Source organism: Chelonia mydas, chromosome 7 (genome assembly GCF_015237465.2).
Source record: "Chelonia mydas isolate rCheMyd1 chromosome 7, rCheMyd1.pri.v2, whole genome shotgun sequence".
Classification (NCBI taxonomy): Eukaryota; Metazoa; Chordata; order Testudines; family Cheloniidae; genus Chelonia; species Chelonia mydas.
Window position 1 is genome coordinate 119,215,932 of NC_057853.1, and position 17,081 is coordinate 119,233,012.

The 17,081-nt window shown below is 53.5% G+C and overlaps 1 protein-coding gene across 6 annotated transcripts in view; it reads right to left on the reverse strand.

Moving 5' to 3' along the window:
• Positions 1–969: 969 nt before the first annotated feature.
• Positions 970–17,081, reverse strand: part of AS3MT (arsenite methyltransferase) — a 28,728-nt gene continuing 12,616 nt past the window's right edge. The window contains exons 8-12 of one of the 6 annotated variants that reach the window (XR_005226181.2): positions 16,906–17,037; positions 13,395–13,537; positions 12,567–12,701; positions 3,435–3,592; positions 1,087–1,284 (exon numbers count right to left, since the gene is read on the reverse strand). Coding sequence is in view for 4 of the 6 variants with exons in the window: in XM_037904564.2 (XP_037760492.1) it covers positions 1,186–1,284; positions 12,567–12,701; positions 13,395–13,537; positions 16,906–17,037 (509 nt within the window). In the remaining 2 variants the exon portion in view is untranslated. Of the gene's footprint in view, positions 1,285–3,434; positions 3,593–5,906; positions 6,080–6,812; positions 6,882–7,134; positions 11,672–12,566; positions 12,702–13,394; positions 13,538–16,905; positions 17,038–17,081 lie in introns of those variants that run through there. The other 5 variants (XR_006292215.1, XM_037904564.2, XM_037904565.2 and 2 more) reach the window with 5 other exon arrangements.

A 17,081-nucleotide genomic window follows, 5' to 3' on the forward strand; every position in this document is an offset into this window, starting at 1 on the left:
AGCCCCTCCTAAGGCAGAGCTTTCCTCTGGAGATGCTGGGTGAGCATGGAGATGGGATCTGCCCCTAGACTAGCTGTGATAGGTGTTGGGCCCATGGCCCCGGAAAAGCAATTCCCTGCTATTATTCACAACTGCTCTCTCTCAGCCTCCTCTCCCCTCCACCCGGACCCCAGGCGCCTCTCCTCCTCCCCGCCAGGTGTCTGCCCGCGATTTGGCCTGGATGCAATGTGAGATTCACTGGCTGCCAGACGCTGCCACTGAGCACGTTACACCTTCTTACACGAGGCTGGGGCCTAGTTTGACCTTCCCTGCTCCGAGCTAGCAGCAGATAAGAGAGGCTTCCTGTAGTGCTTGGCCCATCTAGTCCCCCAGGTCAGGGCTGCCAAAGGGAGCGGTTCCATTTGAATGGCCAGATACGTAACCAGTCACCACATCCCAGGCGCAAAGAGCAGCTGGGCGCCCTCAGCACGCAGCCTAAGAGTGCTTACTCAGGGAAGAGGCTTAAGGCAACAGAGCCAGGAAGTTCCACTGTGGGAAGGAAGAATGTGTGCAAGGGGGTGCACTGCACAGTACCATGTGGCTGCCTGCTTCCCCAGCGCACCAGGAGGGTCTAGGGGCAGAGTGGGGCTGGAGCTGCGCTTCCCACATGGGTAAGCCAAGGAGAGGGGACAGTGTAAGCCTCAAGGCAGGGAACAGCTCCAAGGACACATTGCAGCCTGAGAAGAGCGTATTCCCTCATGCTGTGCCCTGGGCCTTACAAGGGGTTGGCTGGTCTCAAATAGCCTCAGTAAATAATTTTGATCCCTGGGATCCAGCCTCATCAGAGTCTATTCTGAGTTAGACAAAGCACTGGTCAGTTTCGTGCCCCTGCAGTTAATTAGGTCCCATGATTAGATCTTCCTCCTGGCTTGAACAGGGATGGGTTTGCTCTGAACAATTAACATGGTGCCTACAAATAAACGGGCTATCTTCTGATTGCAGCCATGCACCAGGGCTGGAGCCTGGGGGACGGCTGGGGTTTATTTAATCTCATTCCACAGTACCCGCACAGTGCTGTGAAGCCGTGAAGTGCTCAGCATCATTACCTAACTTATTAATTTTTAATTGCTCTACAGCGATGAGTAACAAAAGCAGCTCTGATTCTTCAGCTTCTGCTTTGCTGGCTCTGGCTGGATGCTCAACTTTTCAGCAGCGCTCTTTGGGGCCACAGCAGCCCGTCGCCTTGGGAGCAAGGTCCTTTGCCTCCAACCGCTCCACTAATTGGAATGGATCAACAATCTTTTCCTACAGCAAGGAAACAAAAACAGCACTAAGTCAGATTTGAAGGAAAGGCTGCCACTGCCAGGTGGTTTTCCCTGGTGCTGGGAGGAGGGCTGTGAACTCCTGGGAATCTCCCCATTGTCTCACCATTACGCAGCCCCCATCCAGTATTGCTAGCACCCTCTCTCTGGCTGAGCAGGACTGGATGGGACCCCTTCCTGCGCTCGTCCAGCCCCCTCTTCAACTGGCTGGCGAGCTCATACCTCAGACCCTTCCTGCCATCCCCTGCTCCCACAGCTTTTTAATGTGCATCCAATTGTTGGGCACCCACAGAACCACCTCCCTCTTCATTCCCCTACCGCTCCTCAAAGCCACATGTCTTCCTCTGAGCCTCGCAACAGCAGCCTCACCAGCACGGGGAGAGTCACAAATGTCAGCCCCAGGGGCCCAGCCACAGGGATTTTGTGCCACTGAGCTAGTTGGCTGGCAGGCTGCATGCTGCTGGGGGCAGGGACCATGTCGACTGCGCTGTAGCACGTCAGCAATCAGGCAAACCGTAACACTGCTCCCTCCACTTGGACTGTGACTGCATCAGCGCTCAAGCTAAGCAGGCTGGGGTGAGGTCAGTCCAACCATCAGCCACAGCGGTGGTGGTGCATCAGTAGGTGGCGCTCTTCCCTCTCCCATGCTTACTTCTCACTAGAGCACGTGGGACTCCCAGCCAATCCTATTGTGGGTAGCTGCTCCCTGCGTATTTCAGCAGCTCTGCTGATTCTACTGGATACAACCCCCTGCTCCACTGCCTGTCCTGCACCATCACAGGGGACTGGTCAGATCCTTACGTGGCCTGCAGCGTTCCACCCCAGAGGTGGCTGCATGGGCAATGGGAGCCCCATGAGGATGGAGCGTGCAAGCTGCACAGCCTATTGGCAGCTCTATCAATCAACGATGACTCTCTCTGAATCCGACTGTTCAGGTTCCCCCCAGGGAGACGTGCCCCTGACCACAGCAACATGCAGGACCGAGCCAAACCCACAGTGCTCTCTTTCGGTTCACAAAGGGGAATCCAGTCCCAGTAGGAAAAGGAGAGGCGCAGGGGGAAGGAAGTGGGAAGCCAAACTGTGACATTAGCCACTGGCATCTAGGGGCTAAGCTCTTAACCACTTGCAATATCCCCGAGAAGAGACGGGTATCAGTCAAGGGAACATTAGCAGGCCACAGGGCTGAAGGTATTTGAATTCTTCACCCGCTGGGTGGGCCAGAGTTAGGGTGCTGGAGAAAGCGGATTGGTTTGGAGAGCTCAGCCGGGGGTCTCAGGCACCAGCCCAATGTCCAGGCTGGGAACGCTGCAGGGAAAGGTGAAACTCAACCCGGCTCCCATTGCAGCGGGAGGAGCTGTATTTTCATGAACCTGTTTCTGTTAATAGGAGGGTTTGTAAAAAGAATCCTCCCCTCCCCCAGCCCGCCCCTTGGGAGTTAATCCAGCCAACCCCCTCTCCCCGCAACGTGCCCTGACCCTCACACTGTGAAGGCTGGGGTTTCCTTGTTTCAGTTATTAACAGCCTCCCAGCCCTGGGTGGAGGGAGGTACATTGCAGATGCCAACCCCACGCAATCGGACACCAGGAGTCAGCCCCTGCCACTCACAGCATCAGCGATTTGGAAATCTCTTTTGCTTCTGCTTTTTGAGCCCATAAGGCATCCCTTTGAGCTTTTCTCTGCAACCAGGAGGACTAGAAACATCTCTGTGTCAATAAAAGCCAAGAGTCTCCTGTAATCACCTGCCTCCGGGAGTTGAGGCTTTAAGCAAAACATCAAATATTGCAAGGCCAACAGTAAAATCACTAGAGCTGGCAAGACTGCTGAGATGGGTACGAAGAGGTGAAGTGACTTAGCCAAGGCAGCACAGGGAGGCGATGCCCTGCCCAGCTCCCATGCCTGAACTGGCATCATCCTTCCTCCCTTTACAGTACAGACAGAATTCCTTTAGCCCTACCCTACCATCAAGGCTGTAAGAAAGCTTCTCCTCGCTGCTTTCCCAGCCTCCCCAGGCTGTTCAGGCTAATGAGCCACGAGCTATCACAGTGGCATAAGCCCCTGCTCCACTTGCAGATCCCTGCCATTGCTGGCTGGCCAGTAAGCACACCCGGATCCTTTCGTTAGCGGAGAACTAACCTTTAGCCCACCGCACCAGCTGCCTGAGCTGTGGCAAAAATACACTCCTGGAGAGAAATCCACAAAGCAGCGCCGCACAATGCTGTCCTTAGCTGGGGCTCCTAGGCATGACACCGGCACCCAGTGACAGATGATCTGCAGGGCTCTGCTTTGCTCGGCTGCCATGAAGAGGCAAAGAGAAACAAAAAATGTGCCTGTGCCTTTAAGAAACAACTCCAAATGTGGCAAGGTCAGCGATTATGAAGCCCCCAGTCCCTTAAGCACATTCCTGTCTGCACAGGGCCTATCTTTCCCCTCCGATAAGCCCAGCAGCCTATCAGCCACCTGCATCAGCTCTCCAATTCACTGGAATATTTTCAGTGCTGTGCATGAGATCCGGCCTCCTATGCTCCCAGGGGGAGGCTGGGAGGTTTTTTAATGGTCCAGCCTGTCATTCCCAAGCATGATGAACGTGACAGAGCCTTTCGCAGGATGCCAAGGAAGTTCTAGTCCCCACGGCATCGTTTTCTTTTTTTAAAACCAGTCTGGCCTTAGCAGAGATAGGAATCTATGGCAGGGCTACAGCGCACACTCAGGGGCAAATGGATCACCAGGGTCAGATGGTTCTGAAGGGGCTGAAATGCAAGGTCAGAGGAGCTCCCAAAAAGGTGTGTAAGGTCAGGAGCACAGTCTAATGGTTAGAGCCACGGATTGGTAATGAAAATATCGGGTGCTATTCCCACCGCTGCAGCCACGTGAACTTGGGCAAGTTGCTTCCCTACTCTGTGCCTCAGTTTCCCCATCTGTATAAATGGAGGTGATGCAACTCACCCTTCTCCCAAGAACTGTATGAGGGTTCATTCACATTTGTAAAGCGTTCAGAAAGCCATGGATGTGAGTCTCCAGAGAAGTGCAAAGTACACGGGGGGGTTGAGTTTCAGAGGCACTGAAAGTCCGTGAGAGTTGGGTGCTTGACTCCCATCTGTGCCTCTAAGAATCTCCCCCCAGCTCCCTACAAACAGTTTGTTTCAGAAGAATGGAAAGTCACCCACTTGGTGCCCAGCCCAAAACAAACGAACCCTGGGTGAATGGACTCAGGGAGCGTCAGGCCAGGGAGCTCACTTCACTAAAAAGAAAACTGACGCAGTGTATTTATGGACAGAATCATGAACACGCACCCCCTCCTCGGCCCACTCATGCAAACACCTCTGGGATGGTTTAATTGGCCTTTCAAACAAGCTAAGGGGCTTCAGAAAGAGTTAACAAACAGCATCAAAGAAGGGCCCAGCAGCTCTAATTTACTGGCCTTCCCAAGCGTCTGACTGTGTCTGGCACAAGAAACTACTAAGGAAATAGCCTCGCAATCAGCACAGCCACAGGGGAGTGCTCTGCCCACATTTACTCACACCGCTCCCCAGCAAAGCCTTGGTAGGGATGAGACAGAAGAGAGAATTGCTGCCTCTCTGCCTACAGAGGTTACCCACAGGGGCCATATTGGCACCAGCCCTGCTTAATAAACCAGATTCATCCTCAGGGCCACGCCACTGACTGCCTCAGAACATGGGAGCTCTCGGACACAAGCTGTGAGGTGCTGAAACCTGAGCCAGAACTAAAGGAGGACTGGACTTTTAAATAACTCAACGACCCGGTTATGAATTAATGCTCCCTAAAACAGACTAGACCTGGCAAATTGCTACGGACATTTGCACACGAACAGCTATTTAAGTTTGTGACAACCAAATGGGGTTTGTGAGAAACTACAGAGGAGCCAAAGCCTGGAGCAATAATACTGCAGCATTCCATACTACAGATCCCTTGCGGTGTCTGGGGATCAGGACCCCAAATACGACAGTACTGCTCTTGCAGGGAGTGGGCCAGTAAGATGGCAGAGGAGGGGCGCTGTTTCTAAATGCCGGGTATGTCCACATTGCCATCAGGGGTGTGGCTGCAGCTCGTGTACACATACCCAAGTAGCTTTAATCCAGCTAGCTCATGTCCCAAGAGCAGCGATGCTGGGCGGCACAGGCCCGCCAGGGACCCAGAGCACGTACTCGGGCAGCGAGCCGGCGCTGCAATCTGTGCTGCTGTGGTTTCCCTGCTATTGGCACTCCCTCCAGCTCGATTAACGCTGCTCAAGTGCGTCTACACATGCTGCTGCAATCACCGCTCTGACTGCAGCATAGACAGAAGCAAGGAAGCGTTCTGAGAAATTGTATCGGCAGAGGGCTGGCTGGTGCTAGAGCTAAAGCGAGGGGCTCAGCCCAGTACACAGCAGGGAGAGGAAGGAGTGTAACATGGGGGATTCCCCAATTGGACCGAGCCTGCAGGACCCTGGGGGTTAACAAGTCCTGACTCATTGGGCCACCAGTAGCCACCTAGAGGAGGGCGTTAGGGTTAGAGGCAGAGATGCGCTAAGGGAAGAAACCCTGGGGCCACCCCACTCTGGGGAGAAAGGTTAGGCAGGGGTTGACGTTGCATTATTTTTGCAATTACCTTGTTACTAACCCAGACCATAAGAGGGGTGATGCTTTTCTGGCTCTCCACTGAACATGCAGCTGTTGCATATAGGGACGGAAAACAAAAGACAAGCTGCAAAGGCAGGGCCCCCCCTCCTCACGACACTCTTGACAGTTTCGGTTGCCTCACCTCCAACAGACTGAAAACATCCAGAGAAAAGCAATGGCAGTTGTGACTGATGGGATCTATCCAATGACTCGATGGAGCAGCGAACAGTTATAGGCACCACAGGGCATCTGGGGGCAGGACAGCAGGCCCCCCAGGTGTCAAGTGCCAGGCAATACTGCCACACTGCTGTGTCACTGGGCTTTCCCCCCTTCCCCCAACTCTGATTGGCTGGCCATTTTTGCTCCATGCTTATTGGCTAGTCATTTTTTTCTTTTGGCTTGGCTGGTGTTGCCAAAAGCGTTTTCTGGGTGATAAAACAGCGAGGGCTCCTCCTGCAACAGGGCTTTGAATATTACTGTGATGCGATAAAGAGCACAATACTGCACCAAACTCTGGGTGGGGGAGACCCCTGTCTCCACGCAGAGCCACACGGATACGGGGGTCTGGCCACATAGAGCTGATGGCATGAGCGAGGCCTAAGATCATTTAGGCGAGAAAGGGGAAGAGATTTCCCTGACACACAACGCAGGGGATAGCGATCATCAATCCATCTATCCATATTCTGACAGCATTCCGTATTCCTAGGAAAATGAATGAAGCAGAACGGAAGGACCTGCAAAGGAGGCAGGGTGCTAACTGAGCTCAAAATTAAGGGTTTGTTTAAAAAATAAATAAATAAATAAAAAAGACGCTCTGTTAAATATTTCCACGGAGCTCCTGGCCTGCACAGTGCTTTACACCACGAAATCCTGATACGGTCCCTGCCCTGAAGAGTGAGGTTCAGATCTGCTAGGCATTTAGTGCCCTCAACTCCCATCGGCTCACCACTCCTGGGGTCAGGCCCTACGTTAAAAAACAAAAGAACTGATGACAACAAAGGGAGGAAGGTTCCATGAAGATAGAGTGATTGATATCTGTGTAACCCTTCTGCAAGGTGGGGCCAGCAGCAACAAGGGCCGGGTTCAATATCTAGGGGTTCCTTTTCAACAACACAAAACCGGCTCGAGCCCCCACCCAGTGACCTGGGACAATTACACACCACCCTCTGGGCGCCTCTAAGAGGCAATACTTCCCCTCTCGCAAGCACTGAGTCTGAATGTAGCAAAACTTTTTAATAAAAGAAGGGAAGTAGCAGCATTAAATTGGGAAAATCTTGCAACTAGGGTTCATAAACATAAACCATGAGTAAAAAGACCCACCCTCAAATAAGTTGGGCAGGGTCCTTTTCCCTTCAGGTTCTGAAGTCCAGCAACCCAAAAGTCCCTTTAACATGCCAGTCTCTTCTCTGCACCCCACTCACCGTTGCTGTCCTTGGCCAGTGCAGCCCGAGTTCAGAGGTTTATCCGCAGAGTTCACTTCCCACCCTGGGTGGAAGCAGCAGGTTAGGAGGCACCTTACACACTCCCCTGCTCGGGCACTTGCTTGTCGCCCCAACGGCCAATTGCTGCACCTCTCTGTGGGGCTCTGCTCTGACCCTCTCCTGCTGGCTGCGCCTCTCCCGCCAGCCTCCCACTCGCCAAGATGTCTTCAGGGCCCCCCACTTAACACGGCTCTCAGTGATTTCAGCAGTCAGTGGGGACAGCCTCACTGCTGGTGCACACTGGGCAGTCTCTTGCAGTACAGACACTGTCCCAAGGCAGGTCTAATACTTAGACCTAGGCATCAGTGATTTCAGCTCTTCGGCGTGTGACAAGACTCTCAATGGAGCCTAAATTAGCTCTTATTATACGGTGGAGAGAGGAAGGGTCAAAGGGTGTCTAGGGCCCTTAAACAGGGCTCACACCACCAGGTACAAGTACCTGTCCCCACCCTCTCCCAACGCATTGGGACCCATGCGCCCTGCCTAGCGACTGCCGTTCAGCTGAGCGCGAGTCCTCCACTGGGGTGTGCCAAGTACAGTTCTGCTACCCTCAGTTCACCCAACAGGGATAACACCGCTTTATTATTCCCGCCCCAACAACAAGACTGGGGATTCAACACCAGCCACAAGTGATCATTTGGGCAAGCAATCCCATCATGCTGAGCACCTAGGCAGAGTGGGTGTGACCATGCAAACGAGATCAGCTCCTGAAGTAGTTTTCCACAGCTCACCACTAGATGTGAGGGGAGAGCTCATTCAGACTCTGCTTACACTTGTAAATTCTGGATTCCAGACATTTGAATGGAGAACACAGTAGGGAAAGAGAGGTGACACCACTAATAGAAATGTTCAGTGAAATTAAGAACAGAATCAGTGATTTTAAAACAAACCTAGCATTTTCCGTTTCAGTGTCTGCAACCCAACCACTGGGCATGAGGACCTGAACGTGAAACCGACTAGAGAGGGAAGGCCGGCTGGTCAGCCGCGGTAAATCACCTGACTCCAGCTCTTGCTGATTTACAACAGTGGAGGCTCAGACACGAAAACCCAAGCGACCAGTCTGGGATACATTCACCATCCAAGTCAAGAAAAATGCCAAATATGCCTGCAGCAGAATCAGCGGTGAAAAGCACATTCCAATGTCAGATGTATCGCTCCAAGGTATCAACTGCCATTTAGGCACAGGGGCTTTGTTTAAAACCATGACACTCTTTAAAGCATACAAAGGGAAACGCTTCTTTCTGCAGTACATAGGCTGCCAACAGAACTCCCTGCCACATGACTCTAAGGGGCTGATTATTTTATGACCACTAACCCTGGTAACTATGCAAGTTGGAAAGCAGCCTCCTACACCAGGGCATAGGTTGATCACCTGTGGAGGATTGGGAAAATCTCCCCTACCAGCGTTGCAGGTGGCAAGGGAGGGGATTCACATTCCTCTCTGCAGCAGGATGCAGGACTAAAGACTGGATACAGGATTTTTCTATTCTTAACGGGGGAAAACGTGGCTGTAAGGGAGCTCCTGTACCACCTGGGAGCGGAACACGCGGGGGAAGATGGGAAAGCTCAGGAATTCCCAAAATGCTACAGGGCAAACCCAATCCAAGGAACAGAGTCCAGAGGATGGCAATAAAAGATACAGCCCCACACATTTCCCATCAGACCCTCAACTTAACTGTCCTCCCTTCCTCCTTGACGTGCTCTGACCGGGTTCTTTTGTGGCCCCTACCACGGTAAAGTCAGAACACTTCCCTCCCCCCAGATCTCATTTCCTTTAACTCACTTCTCCTCCTTCAAGTCGAACAAGCTTTTCTGTAACGCCAGAGAACTGCGGGAGCCAGCTCCAGCTCCTGCTAAGCTTTACAGCAGCCTGAGGGGCTGTGCCTAGAGGGCCACACAGCTGACTCCAAGGTGACTGTCATGATGCATCGCACTCCACGCTGACAGCAAGGTTCCCTGTTACAGCAGGGGAACCTCAGGGCCCTGCTCTGCTGGCAAATGGACCCCTTTGCTCTAAGAGCCCAGTGGCAGGTTGTTATAGGGAGGAAGGAGCCTACAGAACATCACTGCAAACCTCTCTCCAGTACAGCCCTTCATCTGAAAACCATCTCCTGCTTGGGGAAAGACAAGAACGTTCTCCCCTCCCCCAGCACACACAAGGCCACACTTCGAGGACACACAGCCGCTTGGATTTATCGTCTTCCCCTATCAATTATTCCCATTTCACGGACTCGTGGCAGGTCTAAGGACTCAGACATCTGCAGGCTGAGTGGAAGGTGACAGGAGGAGAACAGTTTTCAGCAGATAAAGCAGCTCTGAGCTGTGGAGTCAGGGTTGGCAGGCTAGGGTCAAACTCCCATCGAGCAAGCTGGATATGCATCTGCATGGGGTGTGGGTTGGGCAGCGAGCTGGCCTTCAGGAATGGAAGACATGCAGCAAAAAACAGCACAGGCTAACCCTAAATTAACAACAGCCTCTTACATGGGGCCATGTGTTACTGGGGAATTGGCCTCTCAGCTCCCTCCCGCAAGTCAGAGCTCCAGAAAAGTCTCCTTATGCTGCCCTGGGCTTCCCATGACCAATCTGACAGCACAGGGCTTCCCTCACTCCAGATCAGCACTCTGATTTCCCCCTCCCCACAGCTCAGAGACGTGCATTAGCACCTGGCAAAGCATCCCAATTCCACACACTCCTAAGCATTTCTCCTTAAGGATCCCACGATGGCATCACAGTCTTAATTCCTGTACTTAAACCTCTTTCATTAACAACTCTTCAGGCTTTAATGGCATATTCAAACACTTGAGGATCTTACGGTTTGTAGAGCTGCTTTAGCTGAAATGGATCCCAAAGTGCTTTACAAACTGCAGCTGATACAGATGATATGCATGGAGCAGTTCAGCCACCTCTGATCAGGAGGGAAGGGGCAGATATGCAAAAGCACTAGATTATAGTTTAGGACAGGAAGTGAATGCTGTAGCCAACTGAAATTACAGGGGGAATTTTGCAAGGCAGACTGTGATTAACCCACCAGCCAGAGGTTAACACCCTAGTACTTGTGAAAAATGTCTTGGCTTCTGTGAAGCATTGTTGGTCGGGACCTCGGGTTTATTAGCATCTCCAGCAGCAGAGCACCCCCTAGCACCAAGTTTTGGCATTGGGAAATGGGGTATGGATAGGTTAGGAAGGACAGCACCCCCAGCAACAGCACCCCTTACCACTAGGCTAGATCATAGGGTCCACACTAACAGAGAGAAGAGCTCCCTGGGCTGTGTCACAAGCATCTCTTCCTACAGCAAGAGATAATCTCCTTCCCTCTGAGCCCAATTCATCACTGGGTTAACTCCCTGAAGGGCCCCTGGGGGCTGTGTTTACTCTAGTTCCAGGGAGCATCAACAATGCAATTCAGCAAAGAAGCGGTAACACTGTTTGCACATTCAATGGGAGTGGCAGAACAGCGAGGACTGAGTGCTGCTCAGCAGGAAGCAGCTCCTCTCTGCTCACAGGAACCCTCTGCTCCTGCCAAAGCAAAGAGGATTCCCAGTCCCGCGTTACACACATGCCAAGAGCTCTCTGCCCATCCCACCAGGCATGGCCACAGAGGCAGACGCTTTAAGTCGAATCACAGCACCTTATTTAGGCTGGCTGGAGCTCAGATTCGATCAAAGGAGGAGTAATACCAGCACCCCCCCACCAAGGCCATGGATGGCGGACGGGCTTAGGCTGTGTTTTCTTAAGAGTCGCTACTGCACTCCCCAGGCTGTACAGGGAGGACACGTCTGCTTCTGGGCAAACCACCTGCCTTCCCAAGCAGTCCCTGTGCTGGCAGGCTCAGTGGAGAGGCCAAGGAGGGAATGAACCTTGGAAAAAATCCCTTCAGCCCCTAGAAGGGCTGCTTCAAGTCAAGCATTGACACACTGAAGTCTGTGCTGGACCTGCTCAGTGGAGAACAGCAGAGATCAGGGCTGCCAGGCTGATACTTTTCCCCAGCACTGAATTCTGGATTCAGAAAAGATGCCTTCTCTGAGCCAGGTCTGCCAGAGAGAAGTCATTCTTTGATGTCCACAGCACCCTCCAACAGAGGGTCTCAGCTAATTCAACCACAACCTCCTCTGAGGTCTGGAAACAAAGGCGTAGAGAAAAGAATGTAACTTGTCCAAGGCCACAATGCGGGTCAGCAGCAGAGCCGGGTGGAGAAGCCAGAACTCCCATCTTCCAGTAATCCCTCTCCTCAGATGGCCCATCAGGAAAAAGTCATCTTAATGTCTAGAGCTATCTAGGAAGTACGGATGCAGTTATGAGCTGTACCAACATTCTCTGACACCTTCTGGTCCAGAACATCCCAGGGGGCTTTGCAACTTCGACTGACGTGCAAAGTAATCCTATAGGGATTACTTCATCCGCCACTGAAATGCAACCACTTCTGGGGCAGAACGCGGCTGCCAGTAAAAAGCCCAAGAAACATTATACAAGAACTGACAAAAGGAAACGAAGCACACGGTATCCAATGTATGTAGCAGGGGAAATGCATGGGGAAGCAGGATCAAATTGCACTGGGGTCAAGCCCCCCAGCCCTGTTAAAGGGCCATGAGAGGATCTTTAATGGTCCATGAGGCCAGGATCTCAGTTTTATATCTTATATAATTATACAGAGACACCTTGAATAAATTCTTTTGTTTGTGCATGGATGGAGCAAATTGTATTTTATTTGCACCTCCCCTGTATCCTAATCCATCAGACTCTGCGCAGCTTCAAACCACCACCCTCTGGTAGCCAGAATGGGGTTAGCCCTGCTTATCACCAGAGAAGCTGACTCAGAGCCTTGCTCCTACCAGACTTTGATTTGGAGAACTGCCTTAGCTAACCGGCTCTGCATGGCCACACCTGAGCTGGGAAGGGCCCCACATCCAGACAGGGGACAGGAGGGAAAATCTGGGAGTTGGTTTAGCCCAGCTCACTCTGAGCCGGTCCCAGTTTGCCAGGAGCTGGACATCCAATGGGCCAGCTGAAGCCATGAACTCTCCCCCCTACCAGCCTCCATTCAGACCCCAAACTGGATTATTCACTAGCACATGTCATGTGAAGCAGGGACGCTGAAGCCAGGAAAATCTACCCATGTGGCATGAACAGGGAGACCCTTAGGTATAGCAGCCGCTCAACTTGTCACTAACCTTTGGTTTGGCAGGACAACAGCCCCCAGGTGCCGGCGCCCTCCCTGCAGCCAGTCGGATCAGGAACTCCTCAGCAAACCTAGAGCTCCGTAAAATGGCTGCGGTTTCTGCATCCACTTCCACAACGTCCCCTTCCTGGGAAACAGAGGGGACGTCACACACAGCCGAGAAGAACGTGGCAGGACCCAACACCCACCAGGCTTCCAGCTCTGTAGCGAGAGGGGGAGCAGGCTGGGGGCACGTGCATTTGCAATGCTGAAGGGAAGCCATCAAAGCAGGAGTCCCCCCAACGCAGCAGCTCTGCAAACAACCCCACCGACCGCCCACAGTCACTTTGGGATCTAATTCAGAATCACACTGCTTCTTTTCCCCAGCCCTCCTTCGATTTGCCCCAATCAAAACCACAGGCCTGGCCTCTCTACTCCCCTCCCCATTCATCCTGTGCTGGCCTCTTCTCTGTCCCATCACACAAACTTGCCGCTAATGGCACAAGAGCCTTCTTCTCTGCAGCTCCCACCATCTGGAACAGCCGCCCTGTGTCTGGCCATCATCTCTCCATTCCCTCCCACTCTTCCCTTGCGTCAAGTGTTTTTACGATACAGGATGCTGCTTGATAAAGCTGCGTTGCTGAATTTTGGGACCACCTCCGCTCGGGGCCCCTTCTGTACAGGGCTGCTGAGCAGCAGGCTGCGCCATGCTGCAATCACACAGTGCAGAAGGGGAAGTGTAAGCAAAGCTGTGAGCTCCGGACTTGGAGATCCAGCGAAGAGATGCAGTAATGCTGACACACGCATGCCAGTTACCTAGGCCTGGGGGGCTTCCCTGTACCTTGAATGTGAAATTGGCATCAAACTCCAGCTCTTTCTCATGTCCAGTGATCCCGCCGTTGTAAATAACCTGACACTGCTCGGCTGGGCCTTTCTTGGGTACTTTGAAGAGACGGAAAGTCGCAGAGACAAACCGACAGTCACCTGAAAGCGAAACACCAAGGGCATGGCTACACTTGCAGATGTAGAGCGCTTTGAGTTAAACCCACCGTCGTAGAGCGCAGTAGGGAAAGCGCTGCAGTCTGTCCACACTGACTGCTGACAGCGCACTGGCGTGGCCACATTTGCAGCGGCATTGGGAGCGGTGCATTATGGGCAAGCTATCCCAGCATGCAAGTGACTGCAACATGCTTTTCAAATACAGGGGGGGGAGGGGAGTGTGACAGGGAGTGTGTTTATGTATGTGGGGGGGGAGAGTGGGTTTTTGGGGGGCTGAGAGCATGTCAGCATGCTGTCTTGTAAGTTCAGACAGCAGCAGACCCCCCCACCCTTCTTCCCCTCCGCCTCTCTCTCTCTCACACAGAGCATTCCACACTAATGGCTTGCTTTGTCTCGGGGCAGATAAGCAGCTGGCTGTCAGAAACGGAGCTTTCAAAGGGCACATCCGCATTCCTGCAGTGATTCAAAAACAACGACAAGAGTGGCCACTTGACTATTGGGGATTATGGGACGTTTCCGGAGGCTGATCAGAGGGCACTAATGCAACACCTCGTTCACACTGGCACCACGACGCTCCAGCAAACGTTATTCCTCTCGCCAAGGTGGGGTACCAGCAGTGCTGTAGCCGAGGAGTCAGAGTGCTCTACGTGGCTTGCCAGTGTGGACGGGGAGTGAGCTAGTGCACCCGGGGCTCCTTTATTGCGCTGTAACTCGCAAGTATAGCCAAGCCCCAAGTGATCTAACACTGTTTAATTCAGCATTAACCCACCTCTCGCACCACCACAGTAACAGAGCAGCTTCTCAGGATGCTGCAGGATTGCTCCACCCAGCACCTCTGGGAGTCTGGCAGTATCATTGTCCCCTTTTTACAGATGGGGAAACTGAGGTATAGAGTGAGGGAGTGATTTGTCATTGGTCACCTGATGAGTCTGTGGCAGAGGTGGGATCAGTGCCCATCTCTCCCAGGTCAGTCTAGGGCAGTGGTCTCCATCCTTTTTATGCCCAAGATTACTTTTTGAATTTAAGGGCAACCCAGGATCTACCCCCCTCCTTCCTCGAGGCCCCACCTACTTCATCCCCGCCCTGCTCTGTCGCTCACTCTCCCCCACCCTCGTTCACTTTCACCGGGCTGGGGCTAGGGCAGGGGATTGGGGCTGGGGAGGCAGTGCAGGCTCTGGGCTGGGGCCAAGGGGTTTGCAGTGTGGGAGTGGGTTCTGGACTGAACCTGGGGCAGGGGTGCAGGAGGGGGTGAAACAGATTGCAAACTCTGGGAGGGAGTTTGGATGCACAAGGGGGCTCCGGGCTGGGGCAGAGTGTTGGGGTGCAGAAGGAGGTACAGAAGGCTCTGGGAGGGGGTCAGGGCTGGGACAGGGGTGCAGGAGGAGGTTTGGGGTGCAGGCTCTGGGAGGGGGCTCAGGGCTGGGGTGCAGCCTCCCACCAGGCGGCACTTACCACAGGCAGCTCCCAGTCAGCGGTGCAACAAGACTAAGGCAAGCTTCCTGCCTGCCCCGGCCCCACACCACTCCTGGAAAGAGCCAACGAGCCCCTGTGGCCTGGAGGGGAGGGGAAGGGGGCACATGGCTCCATGCCCCTGTCTACTGGCACCACCTCCTCAGCTCCCATTGGCCACAGTTCCCCGTTCTGGCCAATGGGAGCTACAGGGGCAGTGCTTGCAGGCAGGAGCAGCATGCCAAGACCCCTGCCCTGTTGTGTCCACCCCCTCAGGGCCGCACTGGCCACTTCTGGGAGCAGCGTGGGGCCGGGGGACAGGGCCGTCCCTACCCATACTCAAAGTATGCAGCTGCATACGGCACCAGCAAATTTGGGGCACCAAATTTCCTGGTGCCCTGCACTGCTGCATGCTGCTCCAGCCCCTGCCCCTCCTATTGCCCATGGCCCCACCCCCACTCCCGAGGACTGCAGTAGGGCCAAGCCTCCGCTCACGAGCGGCGGGAAATGCAGAGACCCGGCCCCAGCCACGCTGCTGGTGAGTGCTGGGGGGTGGTTCCCCCCTACCCCCCCAAGCCAGCCCCACCCTCCCCATTCCCATGAAGGCCTGGGGCCAACCCCACACCCCCTCCATGGCGGCCTGGGGCCCCACCACGGGCGGGCAGGGGCTGCGTAGGGCCCCAAAATAGCTAGGGATGGCCCTGCCAGGGGAAGCAGAGAGCCTGCCTTAGTGGCAGCCCCACTGCACCCCTAGAGTTTGCGATCAACTGGGAGAGTCTCTAGGATCAACCAGTCGATCATGATCGACCGGTTGGTGACCACTGGTCTAGGAGTTGTACTGCATATAACAGTGATGGCAGACAGCTGCTGTGCAACGCGATTGCTTCTAAGGGGACGTCTGCACCCCAGCTGGAGAGGTCATTTCCAGCTCAGAGTGATGAGCATGCACCAGCTATGCAGAGCTGTGGTGGGATGGACCAGCAGCCCGAGTAAACACCTAGGGTCTTGGAGTGGATCATACTCCAGCGGCAAGCCTCACGTGTCAGTACCATTGTTCATTAAACTCCAGTCACTTAATTCTTACTGTTGGTGATGTGGGAGAGGGAAACCGGCCCATGTGACTGAGATCCCAGGCCGAGTTTGCAGGGCTAGGCAGCTAGAGAAGCCAGCAGTTCTGATCTGGAATCACTGACCCCGCCCAAACATGGCCCCTCATGATAGGTCCCACTTGTCAGAGAAGGGAAGCAAAGTTTAAACAGAGGCCACATTCCATTCCACACCTGGCTGAGTTCCACTGAGGGCTGGAGTGATCCCTGCCTACCTCTCAGGGGTGCTGAGAGGCAGAATTTCTGCCTGTAAGGTGATCCAAGATCCTCGGAGAAAGGGTGCTGTGGAAGGGCAAACTGGTTGCTAGAGACAAACAGCACATTGCTCTGGTTCATCCTGTGCTTTTTCACAGCCATATTATGGGCTGGAGTATTTAGTCTTTTCTATTCTTGGGCTTTAAAAAAAAAAAAGCCCCAATTGCCTCTTTTCTACATTTGCATTTCCTGTCGCTCACAGATGGTCTAGCCTTGGGGCTATCAAACGAAGTCAAGGCTTGCTGGGGCTGCGGTCAATGGTGCACTCCCCACTCAAGCATTGTTCGCTTGCTGCAGATGATGGCACATGTAGATTGCAAGCTCTGTTGGTCAGGGACCGCCTTTTTATTTTGTTTTTACAGAGTCAAACGCAGTGGTGGTCCTGGTCCATCAGCTGGGAATGTGCTTTCCAGCCCTGGTAGATGGACTCTTGCTAGCTGAGTCTACACCACTTTGCTTTCTCCTAGAGTAGAACCATGGAACCCCAGCCCGTACTGCTAGGGCGGACCAGGGGTCGATGCTCGGCCAATGGCACTCACTCACCAACAATGCTCTCCAGTTCCTTGTTATTGATGGTTATTCGGCTGGCGGTCACCAACCGCGGTGGGCAGAATCCAACTTCCTCAGCAATTCTGTAGAGGTCCTTCCACCACAGGGCTCCTCCCAGGCACTCGCCTATGATCACAGAGTAATTACACGCATGGTGCAGCCAGCCACGT